Genomic DNA, 20,181 nt, shown 5'->3' on the forward strand with positions numbered 1-20,181 from the left:
TCAAAGTGCAACATGTTTAGATGAACAAGGATATGTACTTTCCTCCAAACAAACATGTTTCCAAGTGAAAATATTGTAAGTCTTTAGTTGATAACATATGTAATATATTTTTTTCATTTAAGCAATTACTAATAACAAATTCTTGGTTGTAGACATATTTTCGTCAACAAGTACTGAATAGCGACCTATGAAAAGCTTAAGTGGAACCTTCTATGCGATTCATATGGTACTCGCAAACATTAACTATGTTGATCAGACTATGGATTCTTTTCATGAGGGAAGGGTTTTTCTATATTATGCATAGTATGTGGTTCTCTCTAGCGAAGGTACATATGGACATATCGAGGATTTGCCATTGCTAACTCTTTCATCTCTAAATTGGGAGATTCATGATAAGGCAACGATGGCTAGTCATGGTAATGTTTACGTACCCCAAGGCGTCCCACCCCAAAGCAGCCAAGGCATCGGACAAAGGATGCACATCGGCTGCCCAGTGGCCTACCAAGACTACAGAGGCAATGGTTATCTTACCAAGGGAATCCAAGTAGTCACCCCAAAGAGGACAGGGCATCGGACAAAGGGTGCACGTCGGCTGCCCAGTGGCCTACCAAATCCTACAAAGGTGGATGGAACCACATTGAACTCTGTGTGTGTGTTTTTTTTTTTTTTTTTTTTTTTTGAATAAGAGTGGTAAATTTTATGGGATGTGGCCAATTGAGTTATAGTGACCCAGAAGACGGGAGTAAGGAGGGTACACCCAACACATCACAAAACAGTACAAGCTAACCCGTCCACTCAAGGTGTCGATGACGAGGAAAAATAGGTGATGAGATATCCATGTGATGAAGAAGGATGGTGGTGTGGTAATAGCAGCCGCCGATGGAAACAACTTAGGATCCGCTCAAGTGGTGCTCTGCACAATGAGATACAAAGTATGCTACATGCTAAAGAATGCTCATGCAGCAGGTGCCACTTGGACAGTGTCCCTCATGGGAAAATTGTTCACTTGCCCAAGCACCCTAGTACAAAGATGATGAAATCATGCAATGCAAAGAGTAAGGTACAACAAGGGGGGAGAAACCGATGTCAAAGACAATGTTGAAGCCTGTAGAATACCAAGAAGGGTAGGAACCCCCTCTCAACCTGGACGTAGATGCCGAAGAAGGAAGAGAAGCCTGATGTCGGTCCTCGTGTGGGTGCCAAGAACCATAAGGAATGAAGAGGAGGAGGAAGCATCCCAGCTGGAAGAGCTAGGTAGAAGTCACCACCATGATAGCATCGAGAGAGATGCTGCACGATCCACCTCGGAAGGGGAAGCCTCCATGCTGGTAGAAGAGCAAAACTCCAAGGATGATGAAGCCATGAAGAAACGGCGCGCATCCCAAGTCTCCAGCCCAGGTAGGACTGAGCAAACCTGCATGTTAGCCCTACACTGAAAACAAAACCTACAAAGGAGATCAAAGTCTGCAATCACAAAGGTCAGTAGTGAGATGCTCCAAAAACTAAACTAAACTAAAATGAAAAGCTAACTAAAGGAACAAGTACAAAGATGCAAATGTGTATATGTGTGTGAGTAAATGCAGCGGAAGACTTAAAATGTAGAGACAAAAATCCTATGGGCCCAACTCTAAGAGTGCGAAAAATGAATGCTAGATTGACCTAGGGTATCCGAAAGGACCTAGAGACATGCTAGTCTAAGAAGGTGGCCACATCGCGTACGTCCAGTAGCAAGGCTTTGCCAAGGGAACGCCTGATGAGGTGGAAAGGAAGGTGAGATAGATACATGAAGTCCAACGGGATCGAAACCTACAAACCAATGAACCAGTCCCTCAGGGGTAGTGAAAGAGATGGGCTGCTGAGGCTGTACTCGAGCCATATGTCCAGCAGCAACAACGGGTGCTGAAGGAGCAGATCAAGCAGGGGCGGAAGGTGTAGCCCCACTAGACTGTGGAGTCGCAACGATCTGCTGAGGCTTTTTAGGTGGAAGACCTTGGGCCTTGAAGCAACACTCCTCGTCCACATGGGCTGCTCTCTGGCAATGTGTGCAAAAGCGGTTTTTCTTAGGGAGTTGCTGCCAGAGAGGTCTTGATTCTTTGGTTCCATCTGAGGAAGAGGAGTCACCCTTTGATTGGCTTGTCTTCGCATCTAGCGAGTTCTTGCCACTGCTGGTTTTTCCTCCCGAAGAAGAGGCAACCAACCCCCTCTGTTCTGAATAAGACTGTGATGAGAATTTCTTGTGGACTTAATCATGCAGCCTTGCATAACGCAAAAACTAGCACTCAAACTCGTAGAAGGTTGGCAATCGAGATTGGGAGATGATGTGTTGAATGAAATTAAAGTATTTTGCGGGAAACTTACTCAAGAAGAATGTAACCTGATCATCATTTGACTTTGGAGAGCCAGTAGTGGCAAACTCAGCAAGTAACCGCCTATAGTCAGCCAGCTTGACTTTCAGATCATCCCCTTTCTCAAGAGAGAACTCTTGAAGCTCAAAGTCGAGATTGATGCACCGAGTACGATCACGAGCCGCATAGCGGTCGAGAAGGTGACTCCAACGCTCTGACACGAGCGGAAAGTGCTGCAACTAAGAGTGAAACTCAGGAAGCAATCCCTGTATCAACTCAACATTGGTTATAGCATTGCGGACTCTCCATTGACGGATGTAGTCAGGGTGAGCTAGTCGAGGGTCCGGCATAGGCTCTAGACCAATGACGAGGTCCCAAAGACCCTGAGACTCAAGCACTTGTTGCATGAAATTCAACCAAGTAGTGAAATTTAACCCATTAAAACATGTCTTATCCGTGAAGGCATTCTTGGCCGTTGCAACAGGAGTGGTAGTGCTCGGAGATGAATAGTGTAAAAAAGTATAGTGAAGGTAGAATAGGGAAGTGGAGTACACTTGGGAATGGGCCCCAGAGTGCCCGACTGGCATGCGGATAGTGTGCAAGGTGGATCCATAGGTAAGGATGGGTTGACTAGGCATGGGCATGGTAGCCACATGAGAAACCCAGGGTTGTGGGATGGAAACACTGGGAGCAGAAGATGGGAATCCCTGCGTACGTGTAACCCAAGGAGAGTGTGAAGACGCACCATAAGCTGAGAATAAAAACCCCTACATATGAGTGGCCATGGGAGATGTAAAGCTGGGGATAGTGAGGGGCATGCCCATCACAGTCAACCCAAGAGTTATGGGTGTGCTCATTTGCTAAAAGGTGAGAGGCACTGTGTTAAAGGGTGGCATTCCCCCTAACGAAGTACCATGGTGCAAAGAGGTAGAGAATGGGGTGGAGAAGGAAAAAGTGCTAGGAGCGGAGATGGAAGATCCAACCCCTAGGGTGTGTGAAGTAGATGTGAAGTGTAATCCAAGATTTTGTGAAAGATGATCAAGGTGTGATATAGAAGAGGGTGGGATGGGAGGGAAGTGAGAATTGTGTGTGATATGCTCAAATGAAACAAAAGCTGTAGATGTACCTGAATTCCGTCTACTTCCTGAGTCCCTCTATTGAAGTTTACATACGCAAAGCCATCCGGATCCTGTACCTCAAAAGAAGAAACAGACAGGGGTTTTGATTCATGCAACACAAAAGAATTGTACAAACTTGACATTGGACCTGGCTGAGATGATGAAGATGGATCGCCAGATGTTCCGAATGCCGTATGTCCTCTATGATCGGAGAGGTGGCCAGCCTCACCAACCGGTCCGGATGTGGTAGCAAAACTGGTAGGAGGGATGTAAACATCATTGTACTTTTTGCGATAGTACTCCTCAAAGTCCTCCTCTGTCATGTTAGTGAAATCTGGTGAAGATGGAGTGTTGTCCTCCTCACCGAGTCCATAATGGAGAGGCCTGATAAGACATCATAGGAACTGGAGAAGAAGGTGTCTGGGACATTGTGATTCGGTTATGAGTCTTATTGAGTGCCTCGCACAAAGACTAGCTCTCAACAATATCCGCAGGATACTCTTTACAAGAGCACCAGCTCTGATACCATGTTAAGAAGACTGCTAGGGTTTGCACTGAGGACACACACAGTGTACAACCACGACAGAAACACAAAGACACAGACACAGACATAGAGGGCAAAACTCAAACCCTAAACGCAAAACTCAAAACTCAAACCCTAAACACAAAACTCAAAACTCAAACGCAAAACTTAAAACTCAAACACAAACACAAGAAGGGAGAGAGAGAACACAACTCTGAAGTGAATGAATGCTGTAAATGAATGTAAGAGTGTACAGTGTGCTCAAGGGCAAAGCAATGTCGGAGTGTGATGCCCACCAAAGACGGATCCTAAGACTGTCACCACCAGTCAGAGTGTAGGAGTGCTGAATAGTGAATGGCAGCAGGCTGGTCACCAAAACGCAGTAGTCTGGAGGCTGGAAACTGGTAAACGCAGCAGTGTACCACTGATGGAGGGCTGAAAACTGTGCACAGTCTACTGTAAACAGCAGGCTGAAACAGTGTCTGAGAGTGTCAGGGCCTGCAATATTGAAACGCAGGCTGGCTGACCCTGGAGATGATGGACAACAGGCTGAACAGCAGTCTCGGATAGTTTGGAGCAGTCGCCAGTAGCTGAGAGCTGTCGCCTACAGCAATGGACAAGCTGAAGATGATGTGGCTGCAATCGATGATGCTTGGACAGCAGATGGAGACAGGCTGCAGGCTGGAAATTGGGCGCCAACAGCAGCAGAGGGTGTGTGGGCTGGTGTAACTTGCAAACAAGGATGATGGCTGAATGGGGGCAGCTTGTCTATTTATAGATGTGAAAGGGTGCCCCAAAAATTAGGGTTTCCACTAAACTTTCTCAAACTGCTCCCCATTTTAAGGTTTCCACTGAACTCTCTCAAACTGCTCCCCGTTTTATGGTTTTACTCTAAAAAAGCATTTTTAGTGTGTTTTGGGGCTGTTAAGAGGCTAATTAGCAAGTAATGCATATTTTAGCTCAACACTGCCTATAAATAGGGCACACACTTCACTCATTACACATCCATCAGATCACACTCTCTTCATTAGACACTCTCTTCTTCAACCATTCCTCGGACTCTCCATTGCTGCCTACACCCAAACACGGAGGGCATTCCATTCATGGAGGATTCTATGGTATTGTCTACTGTTGGCGTCCTGTTCCATCTACACACTGCGTTTCAGGGCAAATCTGACCACCCAACTGTCATCCCGCCTCTAGCTGAGTAGCGACCCTCTTCTCCATGCTGGCCACCATTGTTTTGTTGCTGGCAACCATTCTCCAAGCTGGCAGATTTGTGTTTTGCAGTCCAGCTGCTCCCCATCGTCACATGGCTCCTATAGGCAGTCTACACCCTAGCCAGATCTGCATTTTGTTGATGCAGACCCTGCTGAAGTGACGTTTGCTGTCATAGCAGGCTGCCCTGCCATTCATCACCTCCCGGAGCACACACTTACTACTGATGATCATTTTCTCCATTCCAACAGTCCCCTGAGAACTGCATTTCACTCCCTCTACAGCTGGTTGTCCTTCTTCTTCAGCATGTACTTCGATATCCTACTGCTTTGGAGGACTGTGTTTTGCTCCCTTCACAATGCGGATTCGCTACTGGTACGACCACCTAATGAGCCACAACAGCCATCCTATTGCCTTGCTCCATTGTATCAGCATCATTTATTTAACATGATTCAATGTTCATCATTCCTCACTCTTCTTCTTATTCTGTGTTTCTGAGTTTCTTTGTCACAGTGTTTGTTGTACATATTGTGTTTCTCCTCGCAAACCCTACCATGTTTCTTTACACCCCATACTATTTCATCAAGGATGTATGACATACTATACCCACCGATCCTCATTGACCATCTTTTAGCAGGTCACACGTTGATGTTTGGTGATGATCCGCATTGTACATGGTTTTGTCTCATAGGCCAATTTTGGCCTCTCTCTCTCTCTTTTTTTTTCCTGAAGATAATTGAATTAAGTAGTAAATATTTACATGAGACCATCATGTCAACATTCTCTTTGTATCTGTATCTCTTACATTCTATTACATGAGACCATCAGGTCAGCATACTCAATCTCTCTCACACTGTCTCTGTAGAAATTTACAAGATGCAAGCAGGCTCTCAAAACAACCTATTACATAACCAATTCTAATAAATCAAACAGAAAGAACAGCTCGAGTAGAGTGAACAATCGCCAGCCAGGGAGTAGCAATGTCCGGAAGGACCAGGTCAGCTGACATCATAGAAGTGATTTGCCATAACACCAATCCACGCACACAAGTCACATGCCCATGGATGCCTGATGCCGAATCAAAAATAAAGGCATTGCGAGTACATCATATGTGCCACAGGGCTGTCCATCTAAGAAAATGGAATAGGCACGAACAATCTGAAGACAAAGATGGCATAGAGGACATATTTCCCATAATCCACGAACGAACTGGTATGCAGTGCTAGGTCACCAAGAACCACACACGGGAAATGAAATTCGAGATCTGTCGCGCAACAGGGCAAGAGACAAAGAGGTGAAGTGTCTCATCGCATGTGGTACAGAAAACACAGCGCCCTGCAGAGATCTTACGAGCACAGAGCACTTCTCCCGTTGGAAGACCCCCAATGAGCAGCCTCCACATGAACACTTTACCCTGATACGGAACCTTAGACCTCCAAAGCTGGGTAAATCTGTCCCGCCACTTCTTTTTGCTATCCCTGAGATGCCAGAACTTATTAACCTTCCCCGTGACCCATCTTTTAGCTTCCAACATCTGATGATATATCTGATTCACTGACCTTTTATGAAAGTCATCAGGAAGCACAAACTTCCAATCACGCCATGGATGCAATTGTTGTAACGTAGGCAAAGGAGAGAACCTCTGAAGAAAGTCTTGTATTGACGACCAAATGTCCCTATATCCACGAGGCACCCTAAAGTACTAACGAATACACCTAAAAGAATCCTTGCAGCGAATTTTCCTCCTTACGAATATTTGGAGGACACCAGACAGCAAAACGAAGCATCTCCTACCAGGAAGCAATTAAATGAGAAAGGAGAAAAGACTAGGAGACCTTTATGGGCCTCGTAGAATTAAGCGCATGCCACCAGGAAGCATGAATAACCGTGCATCCATGAGAGATGCCAGTCTTTTCTGTGAAGAATTTAGCAATATCTGACCAAGGATGACGCTCAATACATAGACTCTGCAAAAGGGACAGCCTCAAAGCGGCCATATGCAAATTAGCATCCAACAAAGCTGCACCCCCCATCCTTTTCGGAGTGGTGACATGCTACCAAGAGATACATGCCTACCCCAAACGATGGCCTCTGTGTGTGTGTGTGTGTGTGTGTGTGTGTGTGTGTGTGTGTGTGTACCTTCTCTTAGTGGACTCATTGTCTTGGACCACCCCATGGCAAATACTCTTGCCTCAAGGAGGGTACATTGTTTCTCGAGAGTCATATTGATCAAGGTGGGATCCCAAAGGTTAGCTCAAGGATTACCGAGAGATCATTTCGTACATGATGGTCGTCTATACTTGCAATAGTCACAGTTAGTCATTTTCATTTTCATTTTCATTGTTATTTTGCAATCGAGATGACATGGTCAAATGTACTCATTTCTTTGTCTCATAGACCATTTTGGCCTTTCGGAGATGTAAATATATCTTTCTCTTCCCCCCCCCCCCTCTCTCTCTCTCTCTCTCTCTCTCTCTCTCTCTCTCTCTATGTGTGTGTTTGTGTAGCTCACAATTACAAGCAACATAAAGCATTACCAGAAAAAAAATACTTCTCTAGAATGAAAACAAGTTATTTGCAAGCTTATAAGTCCACTCTTTGCATCATTTAAAAAGTGAATTACAATTATTAAAGAGCAAGATAGTCACCTCATCACTTAATAGGCCCTTGACAAAATCTCTTCTAAGATGTTGATAATCAAAGTTATCAGTAAACAGCATCAATACTTCAGGCGAGCATATATCTATGTAGCAATCCTGCAAAAAAATTTATTCATCCTTAGCACAAGATTTAAGCAAGATGACTTTTAACAACCTGTCAGAGTACCATAATTGTGTCCCTATTCAATCATGTGTTTCAACTGCATTTTTACTTTAAGTAGACGTTAAATTTTCTTTGATACCACCAGGTGAGCTCAAAATTGAAAGCCATGAAGAACATCACTAAAGGCCACTAGATGGAATATTTCTATACTCAACCCTTCAAAAGTCACACATCACTTCCAATGGACAAACAACCTCATGATTTGAAGGCTAAGTCCATGCAGTATAACATACTCACAAAAAAATCCACATCTTTTGAAGTGTAGTCCACTGCCCACATGGTAGGGACTGCATGCCTATCACACGAGCACAAACATACTACATACAAACAAGATTATGTCGAATACAAATGCACAAGCTAAAGTGAAAGAGGGGGGTGATGTTGTTAGTAGTCCAAACAGCTCATGTGTGAGTCCCTCACCTATGCCGAACATGGCTAGGTTATTTAGGCATTTTATTATGGTTATTATGATGCTTATTCGGGGCATTTTATACTAGCCGATCAGCATTAAACGCTCGTCAACCTGCCCCTATTTTGCATTATTTTCTCCATTATATATCCGGCTCCTTCCTCATTCAGTCATATCATCACCTACAGGTTCTGTGGAGAGAGGGAACCAATATCAATGCCTTGGAGCCAGAGACTCATTGTTGTACACATCATTCTCATGTTTGGTATATGGATTCCATTTCCCAAGCACATCTCTGACTTCTCTTCTTTTGCAATGCTCTTATGTTTTCTTTCCCTTCTGTCTTGTGTTCAGCAGTTTATTTCAGCACTTATCTATGCTTCCATTGCTGCACCACTTCTAACATGGTATTAGATTGCAGGATCTAGGTTCCTACTACAATTTCTATGCTGATTACCGGTCTTTCTACCACCTACTGATCAAGCGCCCTATTGCTGCTTATGTTTAGCCTGTGTGTACCCAGCTGCTGCCTACCTTTTCAGACCAGCGACCTACATTATCAGCCTGCACCTCAATTCCAGCCTAACACCATCAGTTTGTTGCATGAAATGGTCAATCAGTCTGCGTTTTTCATTTTTTGCCCCGAAATAGTGGCTGGGCGACAGTTTGTACAATCCATTTTTGCCGTTTCTAGCACAGTTTGATTGGTTTTTCTTCATTTTGCAGCAGTTGCCCTTCGTTTCTAATCAGATTTTTAGTTACACTACATGTGAACTCTCATTTTGTGACGTCTTTGCTATTGGTTTGGTTGTATTCTCTCTCTACATACCTTCTATTCTCTATCTTTTCTTCTTATCCTCTCCACATGGCTGCTCCGTGCACTTCTACAGATGATTAGCTACATGGACCTGACTATCTTACATGGAGTGTTGTGATGAAAGCTTGGTTGTAAAAAAGCGGATTTGGTATAGTGTATATGGAGCTATTCCTCGGCCTCAGCATCCTTTACATCTTCCCAAAGATTTTGATAGGAACAACCATGAGGAAGTTGTGCTTATATGGGATTTGGACGATGCACGTGTGTATTCTGCATCGCTTTGGTGTATTACCTCCTACAGGATACCTCCCCAAGTATGGTCCGAGCTTTAGATGTGGTACAAGGCACCTTCCACCATGTGTGCAGTGACCCTTTATGGCTAGCTTCAACAGATAAAGTTTGAGCCGAATAACACCATTCAACCCTCGGAGTTTGATAGAGTGGCATATGCTTTGAGGACGCAAATGTCATCTACACCTATGAGCTACACACATATGTCCTCAATTTTGCTTCAACATGAAGCATCTTTGCATTTACAAGGGAGGCTTCCGTCTCATTATGGAGGTTCCAACGAGGCCTTTATAGCTTCATAGAGGGGTGATAGGAAGAAGTGCGAGGCCCAGTGTTATCACTATGGTAACAAGGGACATTTGTGGAAAGAGTACAAGGAGTTAGTAGCCTCACAGAAGAAGAAGAGCAAGAAGAAGAAGTCAGATGCAAAATCTTCCGAGGAGTCATCCTCTTCTTTAGACTTCGACTCTGATTCTCCAATCAAGGAGAATTCCCAAGCGCGAAAGGGGTCCACTTCTTCAGACCGATGGAAGGGCTTAATTTCCCCTTCCTCTGTTGCTTTCTAGTCCAGGTGATGCGATCATCCCTCACGACTCTCCAATGCCAAAGAGGGAGTGTGGGAGGGTGGTGTGATGTGGTTGATGAACGTCATCTATACATGTATACAAGTGCACAGGTTCCAGAGAGGGACATATTGGTTCCTAGTCCGAAGTACCATAAGGCAACACTTTGGTGGTCTTCGTCAAAGGCGGAGAATCCCTAGTCACATATGTTCAGAGGCATTGTTGATAAGATGGCCTTGTATACTATTGCGAGACATTGTTGAAGGACACAGGGAATTGTTATGACTTTACTCTATTTTCAAGAGCTAATACGATCCACATCAACATCACATTCTCTCCGAGGCACCTTAGTGGTGGCTTGATCACCGATTGCTTGAGTATCCATCATAGAAACACGAAACGCCCGTTCCAACACTTAGGAATGGAATAACGCGTTCCAAGAGGACTGAACCTATGAAATGCTGGTGGAATGCTCCAACATGTTGTTCCAATATGGAACAGTTATTCGAGCACAGCCTTTTTTCTATAAGTTAAAACGTACCTTAATATTCATGCTGTTGCGCGCTTGAGAAGCCCCCAACACTATCGTCGATCTCCCGCCTGCTACAACTGCCAACGGCCTCTCTCTCTCTCTCTCTCTCTCTCTCTCTCTCTCTCTCTCTCTCTCTCTCTCTCTCTCCGTAAAAGGACTCTCTCTCTCTCTCTCTCTCTCTCTCTCTCTCTCTCTCTCTCTCTCTCTCTCTCTCTCTCATGCACACTTGCTTCCTCTCATCTCATTACCAACCCACATGGGCTGTCACGAGCTCGTGCAGAGTGTGCAGTTCACACTTGGCACAACAATCAAATTTCAGCTTTTCTAAATTCCAAGGTGTCTACTAGCCATACACACCACTTCAATTTTATTTAAATTTTAAGAAATTTGTGTAAATTGTACCAATATTAGGGCATTATGGACAAATTTTGCACATACGGAGCAATTTGGGACCCAAAATGTCGCCTTTTGATTGCCCCAAATCGCTTCCAATGTCACAAATTGAACAATTGCCCTAATTATCTCAAATTTCTCGATTGTCTCAAATTCAAAGTGTTTACAATTGAGGCCTGAATTGCCCCCAAATTTGAGGCATTTCAGATCTGAAATTGCCCTCAAATTTGGGGCATTCCAAATTATTCTTTGCCCTGTGGTTTCTAGCATCTGCGTCGAGCCATGTCCTTATCTCTTTTGAGCATCATATGCTTGGGGATTTGGGCATGCAGCCTGACAATATCCTTCCTATATACAAAAGAAACAATATTTTAAAAAGGGTCGGAAATTTGCTCGGCCTCTTCCACCTCCACCACGCCCGCCGCGGCCATTGTTGGGTTGCTAGTAGTCTTGATTGGTATATGCCACGGCCAATGTAGGAACTGAATTGACCTGGAGGTTTGCCAATTGGCTGGAGTTGGTTGCTCCCATCCCTTACCATCCTCCCGGATGGGCCATCTAGAACTTGCCATTGTACTGGCAATACTCAATGTTGTGTGTAGCCATGTTGCAAATGTTGCACCATCTTTGGTTCACGCCACATTCAGTTTGGACAAGTGATTCAACAGGGATCTAAAGCTCAAATCTGGCTGCAATGTCCCCAAAATGTTGGGCAACTTGTGGCAATTTGTGGTATTTAAAGCATGTACAATTCAGGCTACAATCTCCCCCAACTTTGGGGCATTTAGGATCAGTTCTTGCCCCAAATTTGGCTGCAATGTCCCCAAATTTGAGGCATTTTGAATCAGTCATTGCTCCAAATTTGGGAGCTAAAATGCCCCAAATTTTCAGCAAGGAAATACAGGGTGAAATGCCACAAATTTGGGGCCTTTTCAGCTAGGGAACGCAAGCTGGAATGCCCCAAATTTGTGGCATTTTCAGCAAAGGAATGTAAGCTGAAATAGCACCAAAATTTGGGCATTTTTAGCAAACACGTGCATGTTGAAATTTTGGCTGCAATTTCATTGAGTTTTCTGCAATTATATAGATGGTAGCATCGACATCTAGGGGATCTTCTTCATCCTCACCAAGTACTTCGTCAGCAACTGGACGAAGTCGAAGCACTACTTGATCATGATGGGATGAGGTAGATGCATGGGTGCCATTGACAGGTGGAGGGACTCGCCCTTGGAAATGCAGACTTCGCTCTTATGCTCGCACTAGTGAGGCTAATAAAGTTAGAGCCCATCTTCTACATGAGGAGAGGAAAGAGGTGCATTTTTGCACCAACGTATCAGTTGAGAAAAGACAAGAGTTACTTGACCACATAGGACACCAAACATAGCAATGGATCCAATAGCATGGACTCCAAGGCCAACATCACATGATCCTTTGCATGTAGAAGACCACCAGGCTTAGTGGCTACGCAATCTTCTGGTGGGCCATCAATGGCAGCAGGTCCTGGTGTTAGACAGAGTTCATTGCACACTTCATGGGAACCAAAGAAAAAGAGGAAACTGATGCAACAATGGCACGTGTTTTCTACCGTGACCATATTGTATTCAGATCAACTAGGTCACCGTATTTTTTAAATATGGTGACAAAGATTGCATAGTATGGACCCACATATAGGCCCCCTTCATCAAAAACTGTCAAGACTTTATTGCTTCAAAATGAGAAAGCAGCCATACAGATTGCAACATCAAATATTCGCAATCAATGGGCAATGGCAGACGAATGGAGTAACACACGCCATAGGTCCATACATGGTGTTGTCGCATATTCTCATGGGGGTGTATACTCCATTGGTAGTCTTGATGCTTCAGAGATTGGAAAGAATGCAGATGTATTGCCATCCGAGTGGCGCAAGGCAGTGCAAGCTGTTGGGGCAAAAAACATAGTGCAGTTTGTGGCAAATGGCGAACCTACAAATATCGTAGCATAAAACATTTTAATGGCAATGTATCCACATATCACCTCCAGTCCATGCATGGCGCACTGCTTGAATAACTTATTGAAGGATATTGGGGACTTGGCATGGATTGCATCTCATGTTGCGAAAGGCAACAAGATTGTCACATTTATATGTAATCATCAATACTTGTTGAGTTTTGCAAGAGAAGTGACAAAGAACTTCTCAAATACTCGGAAACAATATTTGCATCAAGGACAAAAGCTTCAAAGTTGAAAAGTTTGGTTGTTCGTATTCTTAGCCAAACAATTAGTTCTTCTTGTTTAGAACAACTATGAAGCTCACTCAATCATATTCACTCAAAAAAGAGAAATCGTCTTGATGCAATGAAGATGAATGACCTAGTTTATATAAGCTCCAATCTTTGCTTGCTAGCTTGTACAGCAGTTGCAAAGGCTGATTCTTTTATATGATGGGAAAAAGATGATGAGGATGGTGATGGTAATGGTGATGGTGATGGTAATGGTGATGGTGACGGCCAAGATGTTGTTCAGCAGGATGAGCAATCAAGCATGGGGGGGCCATCTTCCATGAAGGAGAACACTTAGCCTCTTGAAACTTTTGAGTAATGACTTGGAACTAGGAGCTCTTGTAGGTTTAGACTATAGTGCATATTTTGTGGCTTTGCAATGCACATTTATTGGACTTATGCAACATTGTTGATTACAATGAGGCAATCCATTGCAGATTATAATGTTTTGAATCTTTATTATTCTTGATAATTATGTCTCTAATTTCATGAGTTACGGTTGATATCAAAAAAGGATATTAATAGGTCATTTAATAAATTATACGTACATGCCATATGGCTAGTCAATGATTTTGTAATCAAATTACTAAAGTCATTTCTATGCGTTTTCAATTCTTCATATCTCTAGATTCTAAGTGTTGTGTGTGTGTGTGTGTGTGTGTGTGTGTGCGCGTGCGCACGCGCTAAGGGCTAGTGATATGAAGAATTGTTCAAAGTTTAAAACAACAAATTTTAAATTTTATAGTTAAGTGTTTAAACTTTACCTGCTCCGGACTACCCATGCTCATCATAGCTCTCATCATGCGTAAGTTAGTGCGGCAATGGACAAGTTAGCAAGAGAGTAGGCTATCTATGCTCCCTTCCCCTTTCATTGTGCAAGGCCCTCCGAGGCAATTTCCTATTGTTGCACCTCTTCCCAATTGTGCACCATTTATCCCATAGGTTCCATCCTATCCCCCATCATCTCCTCTGGTGGTTTCCTTGTACCTCCCATCCCTTTGAAAGGGGGACGATATTAGTGATGTGGTTGTGGATTTCCTAGCCCTTTGTGTTTCAGAGGGGGCTTCTTAGGATCATGAGGATTTTCTTCAAGGTTTTCATTCTACTTTGGACCTTTCTTTTATGCAACTATCCTTTTCTTCATCATCCAGACAACATCTCCTATGGCTTGGTTATTGGTCCCTATTGTTTCTATATAGCTTATGGGGCCTTCGATAGTTCCCCAACTAGAGTTTTCTAGCGTGATTCATTTGAGGCCTCTCCATTTCCGATGCCCTTTGGTGGCCTTCCATTTGATCAAATGTTTCTATGCAGAGGGGGTCTTGCTCCTTGGCTGGCTTTCTTCATTGACGGACTACATCAGCATTGGCACTCTTCCTGCCACCCTTGGATCCATATCTCCTTTAGCCTTCCGCCACATCTAGGATCTAAGAGGGGGTGTTAATAGTCATGTGTGATTGTGTGGTCATCTCCTGCCTATAAGTCTCAATTTGAGTCAAACATGGACATTTCTAACATTGTCTGACTGTCATTTTATGTGTTTTAGACACTTTAGATGAGGCACATTAGTGCATTTCTTTTTGTGCACTTTTGCCTATTGTTTTTAGGGATTTGACCACATTTAGGATTTTACCTCTTTTTCATTTATATATACGACAACATGTCCTCCCACTTTCATTATCCATCATTGATCCTTCGTGATCAGCTAGCCCTCCTCATTCTCTCATCCCCTTGCTACCGTCTAGCATCCACACTGACGTGTAGAACTGCGTGTTGGGGCTTATTGTTGCATCCTTGTACCTTCAGCCATTGCAATCACATTCTTCCTTCTCTCTCCTATGTTCTCTTAATCTCCTCTCCATGTTCACTTTCCTCTTTCCATTGCACACACTCACACATCCAATGGTTCTCCTTCATTCTTGTTATCGAATACCCCTCCCATACTAGTTTCTTATGCACCTTCCCTTCCTTCTAGGTTACCTTCCCTACTCTCTATTCCACCAACACCTTTCCCTTCTCCTCCACTCTAGGCTTTACCACCTCCTCCACCCCAAGCACCTCTTTCTCCCTCTTGATGAGAAGGAGCTCTTGCCACATAAAGAAACACTAGAAGTATCCAATGCCTCATAACCTCCTTCATAGGATCAAGATCAATGCTTTACTATTCCTCAATGATTTCATAAGCTTATGGAGGAATCAAAAGTTACTTCTTTTCTTGATCCTGCTCATGGACCTCAGAGATATGCCCATCTTCAGCAATATCAACAACATTAGGGGCATTCGCTCTCTATGAACCGTGTCCTCATGACTAGGATCATCAAGGATAAGAGACCCTACCACTTCAACAGGCTCTCATACGAGACCTGCCATTATGCTATGCAAGAGGAGATTGATTCCATTGAGAGAAAACTTCAAAGGCAATTCATTTATGTATCCCCTCTCCATCATGTCCCTAAATCTTTTGATACCACAAAAGCCTATCTCTATGATTGAGGTTATAGCTCAAGATATGTAAGCCACTCCCCACTACGAAAGGTACTTGCAGAGAACCTCCCTCAAGATGAGTATGTCCTCTTCCCAATAGTGTGGTATTCCCTACTACAAGCATCATTTGACCTTCTAGATCCAAACAAACCAATCTACAAATTTCAAATTCAACTTCCAAAATCGCACACTCAAGTGCAACAAGGCAATCTCTTGATGAATTATAGCAACGGTACTACACGTGTCCAAGATAGTGCCGTCATCTCTTGTAGCCATTGCTCTAAAAAGATGGATGATGTTTTGCATAAGAAGAGATAGTCAAGACTCATCGCTTTAGCAAGGCTCTTATATGCCATTCCAAGCAAACTAATCACTCTCCTCCAAGTAATCTCTAATTTGCCTCCCACACCTTTGAATATGAGGTGAATCAATTCCTTTGACAAACTCTCTAACATGTCTCCTAATGCCATAAGCCCCTAAAATACCAAAAATTCTATGCTAACTAATCCTCAAGAAAAAGGCCTTGTCCATTCCATCATAGTGGCTTAAGAGATCAGCACCTAAGTTCACTTATGGGCAGGAAGAGATAGAGTATGTGGACTCTTAAACATACTTGAGACTTTTATTCACATGCCCCGCCTTCTCTATTGGAGAGCCAGCAGAGACCAAATTGACTAAGGGATACCCAACACTAGGAGGCCTGGAGAGGATGTGCCCACATGTTCAATTTCCAAAACCCCCCATTAAGCTTTAGATTTGAGTTAGCAGCCACACCGCTTGTAGTAGAGGCCCTCACTCAATCCATCACCTAGATATACGGCTTATGGAAGCTACCCTGACATAGATATGCCCAACTGGCTTCACAAGATCAAATATGCCAAATAATAGCTCTTTTTATTGAGAAGGCAATCAAGGATAGGGCATGTGCATCCTTCGAGTCCCACCTCCGTTGATCCTCTATAGGAGGGGGAGGGGGTGCAGCAACACCAACACCAGCAACCTGTCCTCTAGCATTACACTAAGGTGTTTCAGGTGCAAGACCTCTTGGTCAGCAAATCACAAATAACATAGTCCCACAAATCCTTCACCACAAGAAGATTACACACCCTAAAACTCCTTAGAGGGTAGTTGGTGCCATTGAGCTTGTCCTCCTGAGTGAGGGGACCAAGGATGCTACTTTGATCATTATGCCCATGACATGCCATGCTGCCTGTGATGCACAAAAATCAGCAACCAAACACTTTACCCTTAAAGTATAGAATTTTATCTACTGAGTACCAAAAATCCCCACACGGGATTAGAATGCAAGAACCAAACTATTAAACTATCACAATTCTTGACAAATGTGCCCAAGATTGCACAAATCAGCACTCAGCCTGCAATTTACAGCGATACACTATTGTAACACACTCGCCTTGAAATGCCTGCCCAAAAAGACAATTTACAGCAATTTAATGCTGAATCTTCCCAATTTTTACTGAAAATTCCCACAATTCACTACCAAATCTGACTGAAGCAACAAGATTCTCTACGGCCAGCTCAACTGAAGTTTGAAACCAAAGATACCAGCCAATCATTCCTACTTTGAGTTACCCAAATCCAGTTGTTTAACTACTGTTGTCTGCCTCAGAATGCAAGTTGAGCAAAAGCCCCAAATTTCTTCTCCAAATTTTAAGGAAATTAAAGAAACTTACACCTTACAATCTGAAATTCTGTAGAAATGTTGCCTCGGGACGCAGGGCAACAGTAACCATCAACTCTAATTTGACTCATGATGTATGCCGGAGACAATAGACCAAAAAGCCCGAAATTTCTTGCACGAATCTTGAGGAAATTGTGCAATGTCAGTGTTTTTAGTGTGGATTCACATGTAGGATGCCGACTTAGGCAAAAGCCCCAAATGTTGAGTGCCTTTGGATGCGTGTGTAGGGTTTGGGTGGCATTCACACAGCTAACAAGGTTGCACGCATGGCTGTGGGAACTTGATACTAGATGTCGGTGCTTGACTAGGCAGTTGTGTGGTCATGACGCAATAGCTAAAGGAGGCATTGGCAGCGCAAGTGGTGGCTACAAGATGGCAAACTGAGCCACACCTACTGGAGCTGCGCTAGCAGAGCAAGGGTACTGGAAACATTTGGCACTAGAAGCGGACGACAAGTTGTTGGTGGCATTGGCACCGGCGGACTGGCGTGACATGCAACAGCCTAGGTGACAGCGGCTGCAAAATGCAAGCGGCATTGACGTAGTCAGCATGGGAGGCGCAGGTGTCAATGAAGTAAGTGGGCAGCACACCGAAGTAGTAGCGCATGGTTGGTGGCACAGTGTGAAGCTTAAGGTGAGCTGAAGGTGGCTTGGGTAGCGAACTAAGTGGTGATGCCTGCAGAACATGCTAGGCACAGCTAGTGAGCAACTACTTAGTCTTCAAGAGCAGCTTCTCTTCCTCACACATACGGAACCCGCCGGTGGCAGTCGAACCTCGGGAGGAGCGGCACAAGCTGATGGTGGCTGAACAGAACCCATGCGTAGAAGCTGCTCTAATACCAAATGTGAGAAATGGCACCAGCTATGGAGGAGAGAGAAACGAGAGACATTGCCAGTGTGAGCTAAAGCAGGAGAGCAGAAAGAACTATTAGAACTGACGAATGACATTAGACACTGCCCAAAATTGGCACAATTCTAACACCGGCTCCATGAAACCAACCATCACTCCTCTCTCTTCATGAGAAAATCCTTTCCCCTTGCTAGTGTCAGGGACCTAAGAGGCAAGCAAACTGATACCTGTGGAGCCTCGAGCAAAGAGGCAACCACAAGTAATATTGTCACATCAAGTAATGCCACAAGCAAACTATGCTAAAGCAGCTCAATCACCCTAATGGCCTAGGAGAAGGGATGTGGCCATAGATATTATTATAGCCATTGATGGCAAAGGTGTTGGTATGCCTAACACCTTATAGGTAATTGAACAGGCAATCCCTAAGTTGTTGATGGCTTGGGAGGAGTGTTTCAAGTGCAAGTAACCCTTTCAACACTAATGTTGAACCGTGTCTACCTATCGGCTGTCCAAGCACCTTTTAGCGGTCCATCGAGAAACGAGTCTAAGCGTCGTTGCCCGATACTCCCATGGAATGTTCTGGGGTTTGTCACCTAGGGTTTCTCGAGTCCGCCTCACAACGGAACATCCAAGACCGAACCCACTAGGATCGACTTGAAATTTGGGTTCCAAGTAGACAAGGCCTCCTGACAGCATCCTAGCGTCGAGTTTTGGACATCCTACTTTACGCAAAGATACCCAATCCGAAGCAGATCGTAACTGCACTTGGTTCAAGTAGAATGGGAAACCAGAGGGATACGCCTCTCAACCTCCCTGCCCGTAGGGCTTAGTCCCATTCCAGTCCCCTAAAACGGCATAAATCGGGTTCTAACCTAGCCATACCTAAGGGCCAAAGGATGGTAAAACCTTGTGAGAGGCCTCTCAGTTTTCTGGGACCACCCTGCTATAGGATGGACCCGTCGGGAGTTCTGCCCACCTGCTTCCCTTGATAGCTTTAGTTTTCTAATTAGGTCCTATCATATTTATATGTGACATTCAAAATCACCTTCCTTAATTAGGCCTCTTAGGAAACAGGGTTCGTTCACGTAACTTATGGCACAGATATGAATACAAAGCAAGCAATCCCTTTTGACAAACAAGTTCCTTAACTTATCTTCAAGATAATCTTTATCTCCTAACCATACAAGAGAAATTATATATCCCTTCTATCCAAGAAAAGTATCTGGTCCAAATCACATGGCACCATAATTTCCAACCAGTATCTAGAATAGGATCTTCCAACACCCTAGACGTTGGGCTCACAGCAGTCTATTACTCCGTTCCGGACTCGGCAAGGGGTGTGTAGAACCCCACTAACCCCAAGCGTCCTAGGAGCGAGACACTTTCTGTGGTTGGCCTTTTCACCACTCAACCTTCGGCCCGTGAATCGAGCAATGCCCTCTCGAGGTAATCCGCGGTGCGATCTTGGAGATGATCCACCTATGCAAATATCCTTCCTTAATTAATCCAATTAAGAATCAAGCACAATCAAAGCAATCAACTTAATATCATCTTTCAAGAAAACATACATTTCTTTCCCATGGCAATTTGTCATCACAGACCCCTACCATGCATTTACCATCAACATAAGTACTTGGAATAATCATCCAATTCACATTCACAATTAGTTTAATGCAACAGCATTTAGGACGTTATCTGACCAATCAACAAAAATAATGGTATCCTTTTCCAAACATTGCAGGAATAGTCGCGATAACCTTTCCATCGCGTGTTTGCTCTTCCCCTTGGGACCAGGAGCGATCTAAGTAAAATTTACTTAGCACACTCGTCTGCGGACTAAAGCATATATTAAA

The 20,181-nt window shown here is 44.0% G+C and overlaps 1 protein-coding gene across 4 annotated transcripts in view; it reads right to left on the bottom strand.

Annotated features, from left to right (window-relative positions):
• LOC148021388 (Trimeric LpxA-like enzyme) overlaps positions 1-20,181 on the bottom strand; it is a 148,676-nt gene that overhangs the window by 108,829 nt on the left and 19,666 nt on the right. For all 4 annotated transcript variants that reach the window (XM_087699247.1, XM_087699248.1, XM_087699246.1 and 1 more), the window contains one exon: positions 7,853-7,960. In XM_087699247.1, the coding sequence (XP_087555373.1) occupies positions 7,853-7,960 (108 nt within the window). The remainder of the gene's footprint in view (positions 1-7,852; positions 7,961-20,181) is intronic.

The sequence above is a fragment of the Lygodium microphyllum genome, chromosome 18 (genome assembly GCF_053477565.2).
Source record: "Lygodium microphyllum isolate KBCC chromosome 18, Lygodium_microphyllum_v1.1.10, whole genome shotgun sequence".
In the NCBI taxonomy this organism is placed as follows: domain Eukaryota; kingdom Viridiplantae; phylum Streptophyta; class Polypodiopsida; order Schizaeales; family Lygodiaceae; genus Lygodium; species Lygodium microphyllum.